This window comes from Staurois parvus, unplaced genomic scaffold, assembly GCF_062004578.1.
Source record: "Staurois parvus isolate SC_StPar_1 unplaced genomic scaffold, SC_StPar_1.0 ptg000516l, whole genome shotgun sequence".
NCBI lineage: Eukaryota > Metazoa > Chordata > Amphibia > Anura > Ranidae > Staurois > Staurois parvus.
The window spans coordinates 58,937-78,959 of NW_028318312.1; the positions used below are offsets into that span (position 1 = coordinate 58,937).

A 20,023-nucleotide genomic window follows, 5' to 3' on the forward strand; every position below is an offset into this window, starting at 1 on the left:
AGTCAGCTGGAAATGTGTTAATGTAAATAAAGGAACAGGTATATTTAAAACGAAAATAAAAACAGAATGGGGTCCCCCCCCACAATCAATACCTTTGGGACTGGTATGAATTTTAAGGGGGGCCAAATGCTAACCCCCACCCCCAAAAAAAGTGTGGCCCCCGAAATTGCATATTACTGTAGACCATTACCCGACCATGCAACCTGGCTGGCCAGGAAAAGGGGTCAAGCGTACGCTCCCCCCCCCCCTTCCTGAACCGTGCCAGGCGACATGCCTTCAACATGGGAGGAGCCCACCTTGCAAAGCACCTATCCTTATCCTCACAACCCTGGCCATGTGGCTGTGGGGTTTTGTGGGCAGGGAGCTTATCAGAATCTGAAGCCCCCTTTAACAATCAGGGTATCCCCAGATACTGCCTCCACCCATGTGAATGAGTAAGGTACATAGTACCCCTACTCATTAAAAAAAATTGACATAGAGAAAAAAAACACCCAAAAATTTTGTACGGGCCTGGTATGGTGTCAGGGTCCTGTCCACGGCAGAAGTTCTGGAAGATCTGGCATTTCTGCCAGTACTCTACATGGCCGCAGAGGTACACATCAGCTTCAGTCTGGTGCCAGGCGGCCTTTATAAGGAAGCTCATCACTTCCTATGGTTGCTGGATGATCTTTAGCTCCCCGTGCCCTGTTCCTGTTTCCTGTGATTCTTACTTGTGATTTCCTGTTATCGACTCGGCTTGCTCCTGGACCTGTCTACTCTGATTTACCCCTGATCTGACCTAGGCTTGGCTTACAGATACTCTCTCTCTCTCTCTCGCTTCTCTGTGAATGACCTCGGCTATCCCATCTGACAACGACCACTCTGATTCCCACCTGGTACCTGACCTTGGCTTGAACCGACTATCCAGTAAACATCCAAATCCCGGAAGGGCTTGCATACCACGCACAGGCGCCTTCTGTCTGCAGACCTATCTCCGTGCACCAGCTGTGCTTCTGAGTGGACCACCAACCAGCACTCCTGCAGTGCAACTTTGGGTCATACTCCCGCTGTCCCACTCTCAGTGGAGTCCGGAACTTAGCCGCAAGGGAAGCCCTCTCTCCATTGGCCTCCTTCACCAGGTACGTGATATATGGATTGTGGGGGAAACCCCCTGTACCATTTTTTTTTTTCGGTTTAAACTGTGTCCCATCTGCTTTGTTCACATTCACCTGTCAGCTTGGAATCCATTTCTGACAGCTGAATGAGCAGGACAGGCATGAGTCACAGGTTGTGTCTGTGGGTGTGGGATCCTTAATAGCCACTGCTAAATGTCTCACGTCCCGCTACAGCCACAGATTTGATCTGCAGTAAAGTTCGGTGCAAATTAGGCATTAAATGCCACAAAACAAAAAATGGGGAATTGGGAATTGCCTGCTCCTTTGATAAATAGCCCCATGGCCCACGCTGGGCTCTACTATCTTGAATGTGATATCAGCAGCCCCATTACAGAACTGTCACTTAAGTGACACTCTATAGTGTTCTTTTCTCCACTCTCAGACAGCTACATAAAAGATTATGTAGGGAGGTGAGAGAAGAGCTGAGTCAGCACACCCATAACTAGATGCTCCCAAAAGAGGACAGGGATATGACATGGCAGGAGGAAAGGGTAACTATGCCTGTGCTAAGGAATCAACTCTTCTTGATGAGGTTGAAGTTCAAAGGCATGCAAGTAAACATTAAATGCACTTGATTTTACTGTGCTTTTACCTGCAATTGTTTAAGTTGATGAAATTATATTTTAAAGCCTACTGAATATCCAAGACTGCCATAGACTTTAGAGGACAATAGGACATGTAGGCAAAATTTGATCTCCCTTTTGACCAAACAATTTTCTGATCGGTGCTGCAGAGTCCTCTACAGTCTTGCAAGCTTTACTCTATTAGGCTTTAAACTTTATTTCAAGAGAGGAGAGGGTGAGTACAGAAAAGGAGAGAGACGCTGGCAATTTCAAGCTTATCTGGAGAGAAACTTTGTGACCTAGAGAAGTTTTCTGACCTGTCCTCATGCTCCCCACCAGAGTCTGGCATTATCTGGTGGCATCCAGAGACGTGTGACTAGAAATGAATGTCATCTCTTGTCTATGAATACATTTGATTTGGAACCCCTGGGTACAAAACAATGGTAATGATGGTACAGCGATCAATATATAGATCAGTCAAACCTGACACAGACTTTATGGTGCAAGATTTTATGATGGAACCAAAGGTTGTCTGAGGAGATCAGAAAGGCGATTATAGACCAGCATGTCCAAGGTAGAGGTTATAAGAACATCTCCAAGTGGCTTGATGTTCCTTTTACAATGGCAAGCATTTTTTTCCGCAACCCATAGTCTATGGCCTGCCTTAGTCTCCTGGAGAGCTACAGAATTAGTTTGTTTGCAGTGATTGCATCTGATGGTTGTGAGCAAATAAGAGATGTCTGCTGTTAGGATTTACACTTTATGTGAATAATTAAAGTGGTTTTAAAGGCTGAAGGTTTTTTTTACCTTCATGCATTAAATGCATAGAGGTTAAAAAGCCTCTGTGTGTTGCCCCCCCCCCCACAGCCCCCCCCCCCATACTCACCTGAACCCCCTCTCGATCCAGCGATGTGCACAGGAGCTTCAGCTGTCCCAGATCTCTCTCTTCTCATTGGCTGAGACGCAGCAGCATGAGCCATTGCGTCCCATAGCTGTCAATCACAGCTAGTGGGGAGAAAGTGTGTGGGGTAGTCCTAGCCGCTGTCCTATGTGTCTTATGGATGCATAGAGCAGGGCTTGGGAGCAAGCAATCAGCTTACTTTGGGGGCACTGGTCAAGGGGGAGGAGCTGTGTGTGCCGACAGGTGTCCCGAGAAGAGGGGGATTGGGGCTGCTCTGTGCAAAACTATTGCGCGGAGCAGGTAAGTATGACCTATATGTTGTTTAAAAAAAAAAAATTCTAGAATCACTTTAAGGATGATTGATGGCTTCTGTATATTTCACACTTTATAAAGTGAAAACTCTGATATCACAAGGAATCTTTCTGTGACATGGATTTACATTTTCAGTAATTGCCAGTATCAGATAAATGAACGTAACATTTTTGTTCAGAGTGACTCTGCATTTTTAATGTCCATTTCCTTCCCTCTTTTTTGCAAAGAGCTGTTTTATTTTTAGTTGTCTGAGGAACAAGCCATGCTTTCTCATGTGCTACATGATGACTCATTATTGTCATTTCTTGCAATATTATAAAAACATTGATTTCAGAGAATCCATCTGTCATTTTCCCCATAATTGATGAGTTTTTATAAGAGAAATAAACCTTTTTACATGTGTGTTCCCATGGTCAAAATGATCAGATATTTTTAAATGCCGCCAATCGAAGTATACCTGTTATTCCTCTAGGGCAGTAGACTGGTTACCTTTTGTGATCATTATCCTCACTTTTTTTTGTCCTAGTTTTCATAATCAATCCCTCTCTGAAGTTTGTGGTGGAAGTAAGAGAATCACCAGCAGAACTGAAGAGAAAAGGTATTGCTTGGTTCCCACACATCGGGGGCCTTGTGGTAAGCAGCTAGGATAAAATCTGAGTTTTTTTTAAAACTAGGGGGTTGATTTACTAGAGGCAAATAGATTGTTCACTTTGCAAGAGAATTTTCCCCCGATCTAAGTGAATGCGGTGAAGCTCTGCAGACTTTCTTCATCCAATCATGTGCAAGTGAAAATGCTGTTAATTTTTTTATTTTTTTTTTATGTGATTGTGTATTCTTTGCAAAGTGAAATTTTATTATTCACTACGCTCTGGGGGCAAATTCCTGTGCAAAGTGCAACTTCCCTTGCAGTTTATTTGCTTAAAGTAAATCAACCCCAAAGCCTTTTACATTCAGAGTCAAGTGTTACTAAAGCCAACAATTCATTTTTGGATACAGTAGTAATTCTTTTGCTGTCCCTGTCCCTTCATGGGAGATTTATCCTCTTTATTTGTCCTAGTGACTATTGTCAATGGGACTGGAAGTGAGAAAAATCCAAATATTTGGAATCTCACTGGTACAGAAATGCTTCCTATGGGATCTTGTATTGCTATTAAAACTGTCTAAGCCTTGGTTCACACTGAATGCAATTTCAAAGTAGTTCGATATGGTTCCATTTAACCTTGCCATCCAGAAGTTTTACCCCCCCTTCCTGACCAGGCCATTTTTTTAAATATGGCGTTGCGTTACTTTAACTGAAAATTGCGCTGTCATGCAACGTTGTACATAAATTAAATTTATGTCCTTTTTTCCCACAAATAGAGCTTTCTTTCGGTGGTATTTGATCACCTGTTCGTTTTTAATTTTTTGCGCTATAGACAATAAAAGACTGACAATTTTGAAAAGAAAACAATATTTTTGACTTTTTGCTATTAAACATGTCCAATAAAAAAATTTAAAAAATAAAATTTTGTCATAAATTTAGGCCAAAATGTATTCTGCTACATTTTTGCAAGAAAAAAAATCCAAATACATGTAAATTAATTTGTTTACGTGAAAGTCATAGCGTCTACAAATGGCAGTATATATACTGGAATTTTTCTTTTTCTTTAGTAGTAATGATGATGATCAGTGACTTATTGTGGGACTGTGGCAGGCATTCTGACTAACTGACTAATTGCCACTGACATCCCCAGTAACACTAATACGGTGATCATTGCTAATAGAAAGGAAGGGGTTAACATCTGGGGCAATCAAAGCGTTAACTGTGTGCTGCATGTGTTTTACTAAGTGGGCTGTTTTACTAGGGAAACAAGCTGCTTTGTATTGCTGTGCTGTGCAGAGCAATACAAAGCAGCCTGTTTGTGCTGGCAGGGGAGAGATCTGTATCGTTTACATACAGAGCTCTCCCCTCTTGGCTCCGCCGACGATCACCGAGTCCTGGCCGGGAATCGATGGCCGGGACCCAGTGATTGACATGCCGAGGAGCCAATAGTGGTGTGGGTAGGGAGTGCTTGCACCCCTTACCCAGAAATTAAAAATCAGGTATATATACCTGATTTTGGGCATCCCTGCTGCCCTGTAGCAGTACTTCTGTTATAGGGTGGCCGGGAAGCCGTTAAAGTGCAAAATCAAAGTTGCGCTGATATAGACACAGGTGCAATTTCAGTGCCATTTACCCTGTAGTCTATCAGATTAACTGAAGTAGTGAAAAAGTAATATAGGACCTATTTTTCAAATGGCGCTACTTGAAATCACATTTATTAAGTCCTATTGTGAACCAGGGCTAAGAGAGGATTGCCCTCATTTTGGAAATATTTTCTCATACTGTGTAGTGGACCTCTAGCATCGGAAGTGAAGTGAAATCTCCTGGATGGGACATAAATGGCAAAAAAGACCTGGTGGCTTAAGGGGCTGATTTGACCTTCTGTACATTTACATCGCAGACTGATAGCTATTATTTCCTTATGAACCGATACTGAAAATGCAGTTACCCAGTGATCACTTCTACTGGTGTACATGGTTGCTTCACACACAATATAACATATGGACTATTGGTTTCTAGCCCTAGGCATTACACTGTATAGCATGTGTACTTTGTGTTTAGAAGACTCTGCTTTGTAGGTGATCTGTGTGCATTTCCAGCTCACTCATTATTACCACAGATACTACTACCAACACATTCATGGCATCAAGGGACAATATTGTCAGATGTTTTAAGTAACCTCATGCTTCAGCTTTCTATATATATTTTTCTATGTCATGAAGTTGAATATGTACGTACTGGTGCTGCAGAATCCAACCTATGGGGATGTAGGTTTATTGTGAGTGGTAGTATAACTAAAGGCAAGACTTTTTTTTTTTTTTTGGTTTTGGATAGAGTGGAGAGGGATTAAAACGCTTGTCAGTTTTTATACCGTCTGTGTCCCTGTTCGGGAGATTCACCCTCTTTATTTGTCCTGTTTACCATTATCACTGAAAGTAAAAGAAAATCCCAAATTTTGGGTTGTCCCCAGAAAAGTATTAAAGTGGAAATCTTCCAATGGCAATACTAGTTCTGGTGACCTAGGTGTCCCCAAGAAATTCCTTTAATTTGTAGGGATTTCCTCCCACTTCCTGTTTGGCTATTGGACAGGAAGTGAAGGGAAATCTTTGCAGTTGGACACAGAAGGTGAAACAAATCTGACAGGAGATATAACCCTCCCTTACTCTATCCAAAATGAAAAAAAAAATGTTTTGCCTATAGTTCTACTTTAACTTATGGACTTGTGCATATGGACAGTACATAATACTGCAGGTACTGTATTTAGTCAGACGGCACCCTTAACAAATGTGACTATGCCCTTGGAGAAGTTGGAACCGCCTTGAGTGGTTTCTTTGATTTTTGTATGGGGTGCATATGCATGAATGTTGGCTACAATGCACCCTGCACACTTTTTTTTTCAGCATGATACAATTAAATTTTTTCTGTATGCTAGAGTATTAAGGGATAAGTTCACCATTTGTAACATATTACACCCATATTTAGGAACATGTTACAATTGTACCCTCCCCAATTGCCCATTGTGACAGCTAGCAGGGGGATAGAGTTCTGTGAATGAGAAGACTACAAGTCCCGACAGTGTTTGCGGCTGTTGGCTTGTAGTTGTCAAAGAACTACAACAGCGCTGAGGAAAGCTATAGGTAGTTCATTGTGTCTTCCTGGTACGAGCAGGCAGAGTTTACTGACAGTGTACAGGAGACCTGCATAGCACCAGCGATCTCCTGATTGCTGATGCAATGCTTCCCAGGCTCCCAAAACAAAGAATAGTAAATGCACATTTTTTTACTTGCAGTATTTATTGTTTTTGGTTAAAAGATGAACTTATTTTTAAAACCTTTTGGCTCAATATACTATGGTAATTCATGACATTCAGTGACACTCCTTCGTGGAAACTATGTGGCATGAGTCATACCACCAAAACAAAGAAATGCCTCCATTTTTAATATCTTGTTCAAAGATCATACTGTACTTTTTTTTGTTAAACCTTATTGTAACTAGCAGGGCGCTCTGTTTCCTCTTGTACCAATTTGTATTGTAACTGTAATGTCTACCTTCATTTTGTAAAGCGCTGCGCAAACTGTTGGTGGTATATAAATCCTGTATTATAATAATAATACAGTAAAGTGGTTAAAAGCGTTGTAGCATTGTTTAGAGTAGAACTATGCCCTCCATTAAAAAATATGTGCTGCAGCACTTACGGGTGTTTAGTAACACTCATAGTGTTACTAAACCCAGGACCCTGCATTCACTATATCTGGTCTCCCACAGTACACACAACATGGAAATGCAATTATTTATTTATTTATAAAAATAAACTGCTAAATATCTTTTCTCATCAGCAGCTAGTGCAGTCTTGTTACTCCTATTAGTGTCCAGCAGAGCACTGGTTATAGCTTGTACAAGGAGTTTTCAATCTCTGCTGCAAGACCCCTGACCCACTGTCTGGACAGCGCTGATTGTCCCTGTGCTAATCACATGCATTCTTCCAAAAGAAAAAAAACTCTCTACCAATACTCCCCAAACTGAGCATGTGCAGATTGCCCCCAAGGCACTGTGCTATCAGCAGATGGATTGGGGACTGTGGAAGAAGAGGAGGATCAGAGAAGATAGGATCAAATATCCTTTTTACACAATGCAGAGGATTAGGTTCCACAGTAAGTATAAAAAGCATGCTTTACTGCATATGCAGTCTGATTTTACTGTTGTGGGTTTAGTAATGCTTTAATGTTTAACAGTAATGTGAAGTAGCATGGTTCAGAATGTGTGCGTCTAGTAACACTTTAATTATAAGTGCATATGTACAGCTTTCTCGTACTCCTCTGTAAATTCCCACAAACACCTGTTGATCCTGCCAGTGAATTGTACCTAACACAGCTCCTCTGATATTGTGGCACTAATGCTGCACTGCTCCAGAGCAGAGTTTCCACTCTCATGCAAGCTGTGCCTGAACTGCAGTGAAATGAAAAGACACTGCAGGGGGCATTGTCACTGCTAATTCACAAACTTGTAACTTGTAAGTCAGCATCTGGCCACAACTAGTCCTGCCCATTGATTTCTGGATTGACAGCACTGTTTCTATTGCTGTAAACCTTCCACTGTGAGCTGCAGTGTCTGGGAGGGGAAACGTATGAAACACAAATGAAGGAGAATTTGTCTCACTCAGCGAAGGTAAAAGAAAGTTCTTTGTTTGATTTATGATGCTTGTGCATCACATAGCACCTGGATTTAAAACTTGTTTAGAGCAATGTTTCATCACCTTATTCAGCCAAGGCCCCCTTTAAAATTATGCTCATGCTTTTGCAGCACCCCATTCTAAAATGTAAAAACTAAACCAATAGTTTTACATAATGCAGCAGAATTCACACATGTAAAACACCATTAGAGATGATTTAGTTTTACAAAGCAATATATCTTTCCACACTGGTTCTGACTAGTATTCCAGTATTTCTCTTCTCCCTCAGTTTCTCTCCCTCATACAGCTACTGAGACCTCAGTGCTGATGAATGGAGCAGGGGAGAGGCAAACAAGGATGTTCTCAGGTGCCTGTTGTCCTCTTAACCTATGATGTCATCATTTGTTCGGACATCGGCAGCTGTCTCTCACTGGGCTCAAGGTTGTAATGCTGAAAAACAAAAACCTGTTGCTTTGTGTAACAAAAAAGACAGGCTTGATCCACCTGCCAGTTTGTTGACATTTTATGGGCAATTTGGGGTAATTTTGGCATTTTGTGAAAGCACCCCTGAAGAACCCATAAGGCATTCCAGGGTGCCGCAGCACTCTGGTTGAAAAAGCCTGGTTTAGAGTATCACACAGGAGTATTTGGTTGTATTTTAAGGCTATGTTCACACCATGTGCAGAGATGTGTTCTCTCGTTCTGCAAGGGCACAAAGAAAACTATTGTTCTCTATGCACCCTGTTCAAACACAACACTAGTATCATGTGCGGATTTTTTCTGCACAGGAATCTTCAACATGTATTCCATCTTCTGCACGGAAAAAAAACTGACGTGACATCAAGATTGTGGTGTGAACAGGGCACATAGGTAACAATTGTTTTTTTGTGTGTCCATGCAGAAAATGTAAGTTACATACAGTTGCAAGAAAAAGTATGTGAACCCCTTGGGATTGCGTGGAGTTTTGCATGAATTGGGCATGAAATGTGCTCTGAACATCATCTAAGTCACAACAATAGAAGAACACAGTCTGCTGAACATAATAGTACACAAACATTAGATGTTGCCATGGTTTAATTGCACATAACATGTAAACATTCACAGTGCAGGGAGGAAAAAGTATGTGAGGCCCTAGCTTAATGACTTCTCCCAGAGCTAATTGGAGCCAGGAGTGAGCCAACCTTGACTCCAATCAGTGTGATGATATTGGATGTGTTGCTGACAGCTGTCCTGCCCTTAAAAAACACACACCTGTTTTGGGTTTACTGGTTTCAAGAAGCACTGTCTGATGTGAACCATGCCTCGCAGAATAGAGCTCTCAGAAGACCTACGATCAAGAATTGTTGACTTGCATGAAGCTGGAAAGGGTTACAAAAGTATCTCCAAAAGCCTTGATGTTCATGTGTCCACGGTAAGACAGACTGTCTACAAATGGAGAAAGTTTAGCACTGTTGCTACTCTCCCTAGGCATGGTCGTCCTGTAAAAATGACTGCAAGAGCACAGCGCAGAATGCTGCATGAGGTAAAGAAGAATCCCAGAGTGTCAGCTAAAGACCTACAGAAATCTCTGGCACATGCTAACATTTTTGTTGACACATCTACAATAAGGAAAACATTAAACAAGAATGGAGTACATGGGAGGACACCACGGAGGAAGCCATTGCTGTCCAAAAAGAATATTGCAGCACGTTTGAAGTTTGCAAAAGAGCACCTGGAAGTTCCACAGCACTACTGGCAAAATATACTGTGGACAGATGAAACCAAGATTGAGTTGTTTGGGAAGAACACACAACACTGTGTGGAGAAAAAAAGGCACAGCACACCAACATCAAAACCTCATCCCCACTGTAAAACATGGTGGAGGGAGCATCATGGTTTGGGGCTGCTTTGCTGCCTCAGGGCCTGGACGGATTGTTGTCATTGATGGGAAAATGAATTCCAGAGTTTATCAAGACATTTTGCAGGAAAACGTACGACCATCTGTCCGCCAACTGAAGCTCCGCAGAGGATGGGTGATGCAACAGGACAATGACCCAAAGCATACAAGTAATTCAACAAAACAATGGCTGCAACAGCACAGAATACGCCTTCTGGAGTGGCCCAGTCAGAGTCCTGACCTCAACCCGATTGAAATGCTGTGGCATGACCTTAAGAGAGCGATTCACACCAGACATCCCAAGAATATTGCTACACTGAAACAATTTTGTGAAGAGGAGTGGTCCAAAATTACTCCAGATCGTTGTACAGGTCTGATCTGCAACTACAGGAAACGTTTGGTTGAGGTTATTGCTGCCAAAGGAGGGTCAACCAGTTATTAAGTCCAAAGGTTCACATACTTTTTCCTCCCTGCACTGTGAATGTTTACATGTTATGTGCAATTAAACCATGGCAACATCTAATGTTTGTGTAGTATTATGTTCAGCAGACTGTGTTCTTCTATTGTTGTGACTTAGATGACGTTCAGAGCACATTTTATGCCCAATTCATGCAAAACTCCATGTAATCCCAAGGGGTTCACATACTTTTTCTTGCAACTGTATCTCTGTGCATAAAAATTCCACTCATGGGGGTGTGACCAAGCCATGGTGGAGGAAGGAGGCTGATTCCGGAGCTCCTGCTGCCCACCGCTGTTAAGCTTGGCACAGCATTGACACAGTCTCTTGTGCCCAATGTGGGAGCTACATACCAGTGGTGCGTTCCATTCCGACTTACAGCTACTAATAATGACAAGGATGACCTTCCACAGTTTCTTCAAACCCTAAATTTGTCCGATGCGGACTTACCAGACTGGAGAGGTGGTGGACCGCCACCTCACACTCACCAACAACATGATTGGCAAGAACCACGCTGGAAATGTAAGTGGATCCGAAACCCTCCGGGCTCATCCAATGCCAAAGGAAACACTTGAACATCTGTTCCTGCTTACTTAATTTCCAACTCATTTTGGGTCAGTGACTCTGACCACACTTACTGTTGATCTCCCTTGAACTATCCTAACGAGACTTTTAGACAATGCATCTCCATTTTGTGTATGCCCCTATGATCAGGACCGTTTCCATTTTCCAGTTGCTGTTCCCTTTTTTATCCTTTTTGTTGTGTTCTGCCTATAATTACCTGTCCCTAATGCTGATGGCCAGGGCATTTGGGACGTACAGTTTGGCATGTATATTGTCATTTGGCTGTGTAATCTTTTCGGCACTCTTTATTTATGCATTTTTGTAAGCGGTGGGTGGCTGTGGCTGGAGCTGCCTGCTTGGGTATGACTTACACGCTCCCCCACGTTCCGTTTTTTTCACAGGGTGCCCACCCTCCAGGGTTGTGAACTTCTTGCCGCCGCTTCTGCTCAGAGGTCTGTTGAACACATTTAGGTTCTGATTTATCCCCTCCCTCCTCCTTTTTTTTTTTTTTTTGTAAGGTCCTCAGTCATTTTGATATTTTTTCTTCTGGTCACCTGTTTATTTGCCTCAATCGGGTTTTGCTTTTCTTTTCAATGTCTGCTTTTAAAGCGATTTCATACAATGTCAGAGGTCTTAGCGCTCCATTTAAACGCAGTACAGTATGGCAAGAGGTATAGGCTTTCAAACCTCAGGTCCTGATGTTGCAGGAGACCCATTTTGAGATGGGATCCATACCTAAACTACCCCTGTACCTATTTGACCGTTGGTTTATGGGCATGTCCCCACTTAAGCGAGCCAATGGAGTAGCAATAGCTTTTCACAAAAACTGCCCCTTCATCCTGGAGTCCTACCTGGAGGACCCTGAGGGTAGTCACGTGATTTATTTATTACAGGTACTTATATAGCGCTGTCAATTTACGCAGTGCTTTACATATATATTATATATTCACATCAGTCCCTAGCCCTCAAGGGGCATACAATCTAAGGTCCCTAACTTACATTCATACACACACATACTAGGGTCAGTTTAGACAGTATCCAGCAAGTCTTTGGAGTATGGGAGGAATCCGGAGTACCCGGAGGAAACCCATGCAGGCACAGGGAGAACATGCAAACTCGAGGCAGGTGGTGCCATTGTTGGGATTAGAACCAATGACCCTAGTACTGCCAGGCAGAAGTGCTAACCATTTAGCCACTTTGCTGCCCACATGATGGTAAAGGGTTCCCTTTATGGTAACACCCTTACGTTAGCGAATATTTACACCCCGAACTCTTGCCAGGTCTTTTATTGATAGAATACTTGGTATCTTTCAGGACTCCTCCTTAGGCTCTGTAATCGTAGGGGGAGATGTTAATGTCTGTCTGGACCCCCATTTGGACTCTTCCTCGGGCAAATCCTCAATATCTTTCTAGGCTAGGAAACATGTTGCTAGATCCCTGCAATAAAAGCTATGCCCTCTGGAAAATGCCCTGGATCAGATGGGTTTTCTCATCAATACTTCCTTCAATACTCAGACCTTCTACCCCGTATGATGGTGTACTTGAATTCCTTAACAAAGACAGGTCGTATACTATCTGATGCATTGCAAGCCCACATAACTGTTATCCCAAAGGAAGAGAATTTTGAGACGAGTTGGTTCACGTGGACAAGTGGGATTTATCCCTGGCTGAGAAGGTAGAGTTACAGTTGTGACCAAAATTATTCAACCCCCAATGCTGTAAAGGGGTTTAGGGACTATAGTGTACATTTGGAATTGTATTCAGAATCAAATCCTACAAGGACGTTGTAACTACCCAAATGCAACTAAAATGACATCAATTGTTTATGTAATACAGTAGTAAATGGTTCTTATGTGGTTTCTTCATTGCCACAATTATTCAACCCCTTAAAGACTACCACTCTGAAGAACAGAGGTTCATACAGGTGCTTTCCATCAGGTATTGAAAACACCTGTGGATGTCACCGAGCAGCAATCAAGCATAATAAGCACCAATTAGGCAGCTTTAAAATGACTGTGATACTCAGCTCCTTCTAGACATTTACTGGTGTGGTTACAAACATGGTGAAGGCAAGAGAATGGTCCAGGAAGACAAGAGAAGAGGTAATTTCTCTTCACAGGAAGGGCAATGGCTATAAGAAGATTGCAAAGATGTTAAACATACCAAGAGACACCTTAGGAAGCATCATTCGCAAATTCAAGGCAAAGGGCACTGTTGAAACGCTACCTGGTCGTGGCAGAAAGAAGATGCTGACTTCGACTGCTGTGCGCTACCTGAAGCGTAGAGTGGAGAGAAGTCCCCGTGTGACTGCTGAGGAACTGAGAAAAGATTTGTCAGATGTGGGTACAGAAGTTTCAGCCCAGACAATAAGACGCACACTGCGTAATGAAGGCCTCCGTGCCAGAACTCCCAGGCGTACCCCCTTGCTGTCTCCAAAGAATAAGAAGAGTCGACTGCAGTATGCCAAAAGCCATGTGGACAAACCACAAAAGTTGTGGGATAGTGTTCTGTGGACTGATGAAACAAAATTAGAACTGTTTGGGCCCATGGATCAACGCTATGTTTGGAGGAGGAAGAACAAGGCCTATGATGAAAAGAACACCTTGCCTACTGTGAAGCATGGTGGAGGGTCAATCATGCTTTGGGGCTGTTTTGCTTCTGCAGGTACAGGGAAGCTTCAGCGTGTGCAAGGTACCATGAATTCTCTTCAGTACCAGGAGATATTGGATGGAAACGTGATGCAGTCCGTCACACACCTGAGGCTTGGGAGACGTTGGACCTTTCAACAGGACAATGATCCCAAGCATACCTCCAAGTCCACTAGAGCATGGTTGCAGAGGAAAGGCTGGAACATTTTGGAGTGGCCATCGCAGTCACCAGACTTAAATCCGATTGAGAACCTCTGGTGGGACTTAAAGAAAGCAGTTGCAGTGCGCAAGCCTAAGAATGTGACTGAACTGGAGGCCTTTGCCCATGAAGAATGGGCGAAGATACCCGTAGATCGCTGCAAGACACTTGTGTCAAGCTATGCTTCACGTTTAAAAGCTGTTATAACTGTAAAAGGATGCTGTACTAAGTACTAAGATTGAATGTCACTTGGGGGTTGAATAAAACTGATAATGCTGTGAGCACAGAAAAGACATTTGTGGTTATTTCATTATAACTGTTATGTTATATTTGTCTGACCTACAAGTGCCTCTTTAATGTAAATGTAAGCAAGATGACTGAATGATCAAAAGCAATGTCAAACTGGCCAAAACACTCAATTTCAGTGGGGGTTGAATAATTTTGGTCACAACTGTAACTCCCAAAGAGTAATTTACCCTTTCCGATGGATTTCTGCCTCAAAAACCCCCTGCCTGGTCCTTTCGTCTGATGCTGAGAAAGTTTTCAACCGCATAGATTGGGTATTTAAATCATGTATATTGCATAGGCTTGGACTTTGGTTCAAGATGCAATCTTGGATTGCCGCTCTGTATACTGGTCCTACAGCCCAGGTGAAAGTCAATCAAGTCTTGTCCCAGCCCTTTCCAATCTCCAATGGGACTAGGCAGGTCTGTCCCCTGTCGCCATTATTATTTTCCCTGATTATGGAGGCTTTTTTATGCCTGATCTGACTGAATCCCGATATTTCTGCATTGGAAGTTAATGCTCTCTTTTTTCTAAGCTCTCCTAAAACAACCCTACCCAATCTCCTGAGTGAAATAGAGCGCTTCCACAACCTATCCAACTTTAAGATTAATCTTGGGAAGTCGGTCATTCTTCCCCTGAATTTTTCGGAGGTTGACCATCGAGCTCTTGAGAGTTCATTTTTCTTTAAATGGTAAGACTCCCCCTCACATATTTAGGCATTAAACTTTCTGCAGATCTGAAGGAGCTCTACAAGGCCAACTTTGACCCATTGTTGCGCTCTGCCCAGATTGAACTGAAGGCTTGGGATAAAGTACACACCACCTAGTTTGGCAGAATTACTATATTGGAGATGATGATGCTTCCCAAATTTTTATTCCTATTTCAGATGGTCCCCATATGTTTACCTAGAATCTTTCCTTAAAACCTGACAGGAGTTCGCTAATTTTGTGTGGCATGGGAAACCGCCGCGTCTTTCATACGACCTTATACATTGCATGACCAGACCTTGCATTATACTATCAAGGCACTGCCTTGCTCTGTATTATTAATTGTAATCTACATACAGGGGATACACTGTGGGTCCCCTTGGAAAAAAACATGGGACAGAATCTAGCTCATCCCTTCAGAAGAAGTCCAGAAGTGACAAAATGCGTCAGAGGACGTGACGTCTGACGTAATTGCACAATACCAGAAGTGGCAGTGCGACCATTTTGATTACTGGAAAAATGTGTTTTAGATCTCAGGAAGCTGCTGTGGCTGTGTCATGGGAATCTATTACTGATTGTTCAAGTTCCTAATGTAAGATGCTATATTAAATGATTTGGTATCTATTATATCATGCTACAGTACATGGGTTCTTTTCTATCTTTTATGAGGATGATGGTGCATTAAAGGTTTACCCTACATACAGCTATTGAGAGCCTGAAAGTGACTGCTAAAACATCTGAATATCCCTTAAGGCTTTATATTACTCCATGAGGGTAATTGTATGCATTCTTGCCATATAGAAGTGGTCACAGAGTGTTCACTTTTTATTTTATTTTATTTATTTTTTATTTTAATTTTATTTATTTGCTTAATATTTATTTGGTTTGTTTATTTACATATTTTTTTAATTTATATTTTATTTAATCTTTTATTTATTTTATATTTCTGAGTGTACATAATTTGTCACTATTTATTTATTTATAGTGTACACAGAGTGATTTTGCACGATTCACATGTTACAGTTGAATCTATTTTGTTTTTGCACAGATTAAAGTATATACTTAGTTATTTTGAAGGCATATACTTATTATTTGAAGGTAATACACTATTTTAGTTTTAATATTTTGAGGTATTCACTGGGTCTGGAGTGATGGAAATATTGAAGTTGGACACACAGGATTGAGAGATTTTGTTGGACTTGGAAATTTATATTTTTTGGGACTTATATTTATATCTAATTTTATGGTTTGATTTAATAATTTGAGTTAAGGATAAGAAAAAGGTTGTGAATATTAGAATCTATCTTATGCCCCTTGGCTTCTTCGAACATTTCAGAGTCTCTCTGATTGGGTTTCTCCATGCTCTTCCTCAACCTTGACTAATTGAATGGATTGAATAAGAAATTCTCCATGGCAAATTTCCCCTTGCCACTCTCTCCACTTGGAGGTTATCCCTGGTTAATTTCAGGAGAAGACCTGACTTTCTTTAAGTATTGGGGAGGATCTCAAGAGATTAGGTCTTTCCAGTTTATGTCGAACACCCATTTGAAGCCACTTATCGCACTCCGAAAGGAATGGGGGACATCACCCAGGGGTAGCTGGAAACATACACACCTTAGCACATTCTTTGCCACCATACGAACAGGTATGAGATCTTACAACTCCTTATCTAGGTTTGAGTCTATGTGTCTAGGTAGGACGAGTTCTACCCACCTTCTCTCTAAATTATATAAACTACTATCAGAGAAATTGATTAACACAACTCCTTATTATATCTGGGAATGGGAGAGAGAATTGAGTAGAAACCTGTCGGACAGTAGTATTGACAAAATAACAGCCTTAGCCCATACTTCATCAGTCAACTCTAAAGCCCAGGAGGCCTGTTGCAAATTTTTATCCAGATGGTATAGGGTTCCTGACAGACTATCCCATATCTTCCTGATGGTATCTGAGCTTTGCTGGAGAGGCTTCAGACAGAGGGGCACTTTCCTACACTTGTGGTGGGACTGCTCAGCCATCTGTTCGTTTTGGTCCAACATCCAGAGTATAATTCACAAGGTTACACTGTCCCAATTTGCGGATTATCCTTTACTTATGCTATTTCATGATACAAAGCAATCTGTCGGGTCATATAAACGCTCCTTGATGTCACATCTCCTCAATGCCGGTAAATGTCTCATTCTAGTTCACTGGAAAGATTTCACTCTTTTTTCATATTGAAGCTTGTGGAAAATAAATATAAAGATTAAAAAAAAAAAAGAGAAAAAATCTCCACGTGATACCACTGTTATGGTGTGAACAGGACACATAGAAAACAATTGTCCTTGCACAGACATACGTAATAAATATGAATGTCTCTGAACATGGTGTGACAAGCCTATGCAAGTCTAATCTGTGCGTTTTTTCCATCTGTTTTTCTGCACATATGCTGTGAACGTGGCCTTAATGTAAGCTGACTTTTCCCTTGTGGAACACACATGTGGCTATGTGTTTGAAGTACTGTATTTTTGTGTTTTTTTATCACAATAAAAGTTTGTGCATCTATTATAAATTTCCCAGGGCAGTTTCTTCAACTATTGGTTCACTAGTAACACAAACATTGCTGGAGTTTTATAGCAGGTTGTTTTGTTTATGTCATCTAAAGTAGCCTATTTTGTAGCTAGTAAAAATGTCCGTCAGTTGTTAAAATGTAGTGAAAAGTAGAAAACATTTGGCAAGTAAACCCGATGCAAATTGCATTTAGTGAGTCAAATGTACATAGTGTTAACAGAGGGGGAGTGTTGTCACCTCCGGCTTTTTCTCTCAAATAACCATGTAGTCTGATATGCTTTACCAAATCTCTTCAATAACACAATTTCACATAATGTTATGGGTCAGTGAATCAAGTTCATAACAAGCAATGGCGTGTAATGTGCTTTATTCCAGTTATAACTGAAGTGTTCAGCAAGCATTACCAAGCTTCCTCTACAACAAACTATGCAAAACTAGGCCATCTGCATACATCTCAGTTATTCAGCTCCCCAGGTCACATGACAAATGCCAATGCATTCTTCATATGATCTCCAATTCTCCTCTCCTTTGGTAGAACCAATGTGAACAATGCCATGTCACTAGTCAAATAAACAACACCAGATTAGAGAAGAGTTTACAGTGCGCAAGCAGAAATGAAGTCTCTTGACATATCTCTCATGTTTTTTTTAATGTTGCCTGAGAGAGATGACCCAGAATAGTGTAGGTCATTTTAAAAAAAGGACTCTACTAAGAACTGTATACACTTGGCCAGATTAAATAGCCTCAGTGCAATTATATACTCTATGTGTATGTATATATATGTATGTGTGTGTATATGTAACTCAATCAATAACCTCCTATTCTGTGAACCCACCAAAAAGTCACACTTTCTCCCTAGAAAGTTGACTATATTTAAACCTTTTTGTGATATACTATCTATAAAATAAATAAATATAAATATAGATAAATAAAATACATAAATCCTAAAGTGTCCAATTCAACAAAAGTCCCACATGTGTCCAATAAAGTCCAAAGATCCAAACTTCCATCCAGTAAGAAGGATTGACTCCTATTAATCCAATGAAACCTTAAAAAAATGAAAAATATACACCATAGTGCATTACCTTTTAAATATTCAAAATAAACCAATGTTGTACAAACACAAATCACACAAAAAATGTGAGAGAAAGGAAAAAACAAAAAAAAAACCACATATATATATATATATATATATATGTATACATATATATATATGCACTGAACCCCAAACTGTGAGCACTCTGTGATCAACTGCAACACTGTGAACACTCCGTGGGACAACACCCAATAGTGCTAGGTACTATTACCCTCTGTGAGTAATTATACACATATCGATAATATGGAACCATAATCTTCCATTCTTTCTTTATGGATACTCCTTCCAAGGTCCTCACAAAGACAAGAAGAGTCTTAAGACAGATCTCCAAGCATAGATAAAATTTAATAGTAACCTAGATTATAGTAACCAACTTCCAGCTCTGACCAAAGGTTTTCTGTAGAGGTTTACCAAACACTGGCACACACCATGTGTGGTGGTAACCAACAAAATGGCTGCGGCGACACTTCCGGTTAGCGTACGTGCGTCTTGACGTCACCTCCTCTAACGCGTTTCGTCACTTCCGGACTTCGGCTGAGTACATCCTTTTTAAAAATTAAGATTTTAATCAATATCTCCATGAACACAAGAATAATTTCCAAAATTTTGAAAAAAAAAAGAGTTTTCTAGAACATTTCTTTAGCTCATTACATGAAAGTAAAGTTAATAATATAACTTAGATTACAAAATCTTCAGTTTTACTCAAATTAGTTGATGCAAAAATGAGTACACCCACAACAAAAACTATTACATCTAGTATTTTGTATGACCTCCATGATTTGTAAGGACAGCACCAAGTCTTCTAGGCACTGAAATGAACAAGATGGCGACATATTGCAACATCCATCTTTTTTCCATTTTTCAAGAACAACCTCTTTTAGAGCCTGAATGCCGGGTGGAGAATGGTGCTCAACTTGTCTGTTCCCCATAGGTGTACAATTGAATTCAGATCAGGGGACATACTTGGCCACTGAACCACTTTCACCCTGTTCTTCTTCAGAAATGCAACAATGGCCTTAGATATATGTTTTGGATCATTGTCATGTTGGAAACGTGCACAACGGCCAAGAGTACAGAGTGATGGTAGCATCTTCTCTTTCAATGTAGAGCAGTACATCTGTGAATTCATGATACCATCAATGAAATGCAGCGCCCTGACACCAGCAGCACTCATTCAGCCCCACAGAAGGACACTGCCACCACTGTGTTTCACTATAGGCACCATGCATTTTTCTTTGTACTCCTCACCTCACAGAGTTTTGAAGCCATTGATTCCAAAAACATTTATCTTGGTCTCCTCAATCCAGAGTACAGAGTCCCAGTAGTCTTCTTTTTCAGCATGGGCCCTGGCAAATTCTAGGTGGGCTTTTCTGTGCATGGGCTTTAGGAGAGGCTTCCTTCATGGATGACACCCATGCATGCCATTCCTCTGCAGTGTACGCCGTATTGTGTCACGAGA

General features: G+C 41.2%; 1 protein-coding gene across 1 annotated transcript in view; it reads left to right on the forward strand.

Moving 5' to 3' along the window:
* Nucleotides 1-270: 270 nt before the first annotated feature.
* The window catches only part of SLX4IP (SLX4 interacting protein), a 180,671-nt gene continuing 160,918 nt past the window's right edge, over nt 271-20,023 (forward strand). The window contains exons 1-3 of the mRNA XM_089690101.1: nt 271-399; nt 1,079-1,118; nt 3,457-3,563. Of these exons, the coding sequence (XP_089546227.1) occupies nt 271-399; nt 1,079-1,118; nt 3,457-3,563 (276 nt within the window). The remainder of the gene's footprint in view (nt 400-1,078; nt 1,119-3,456; nt 3,564-20,023) is intronic.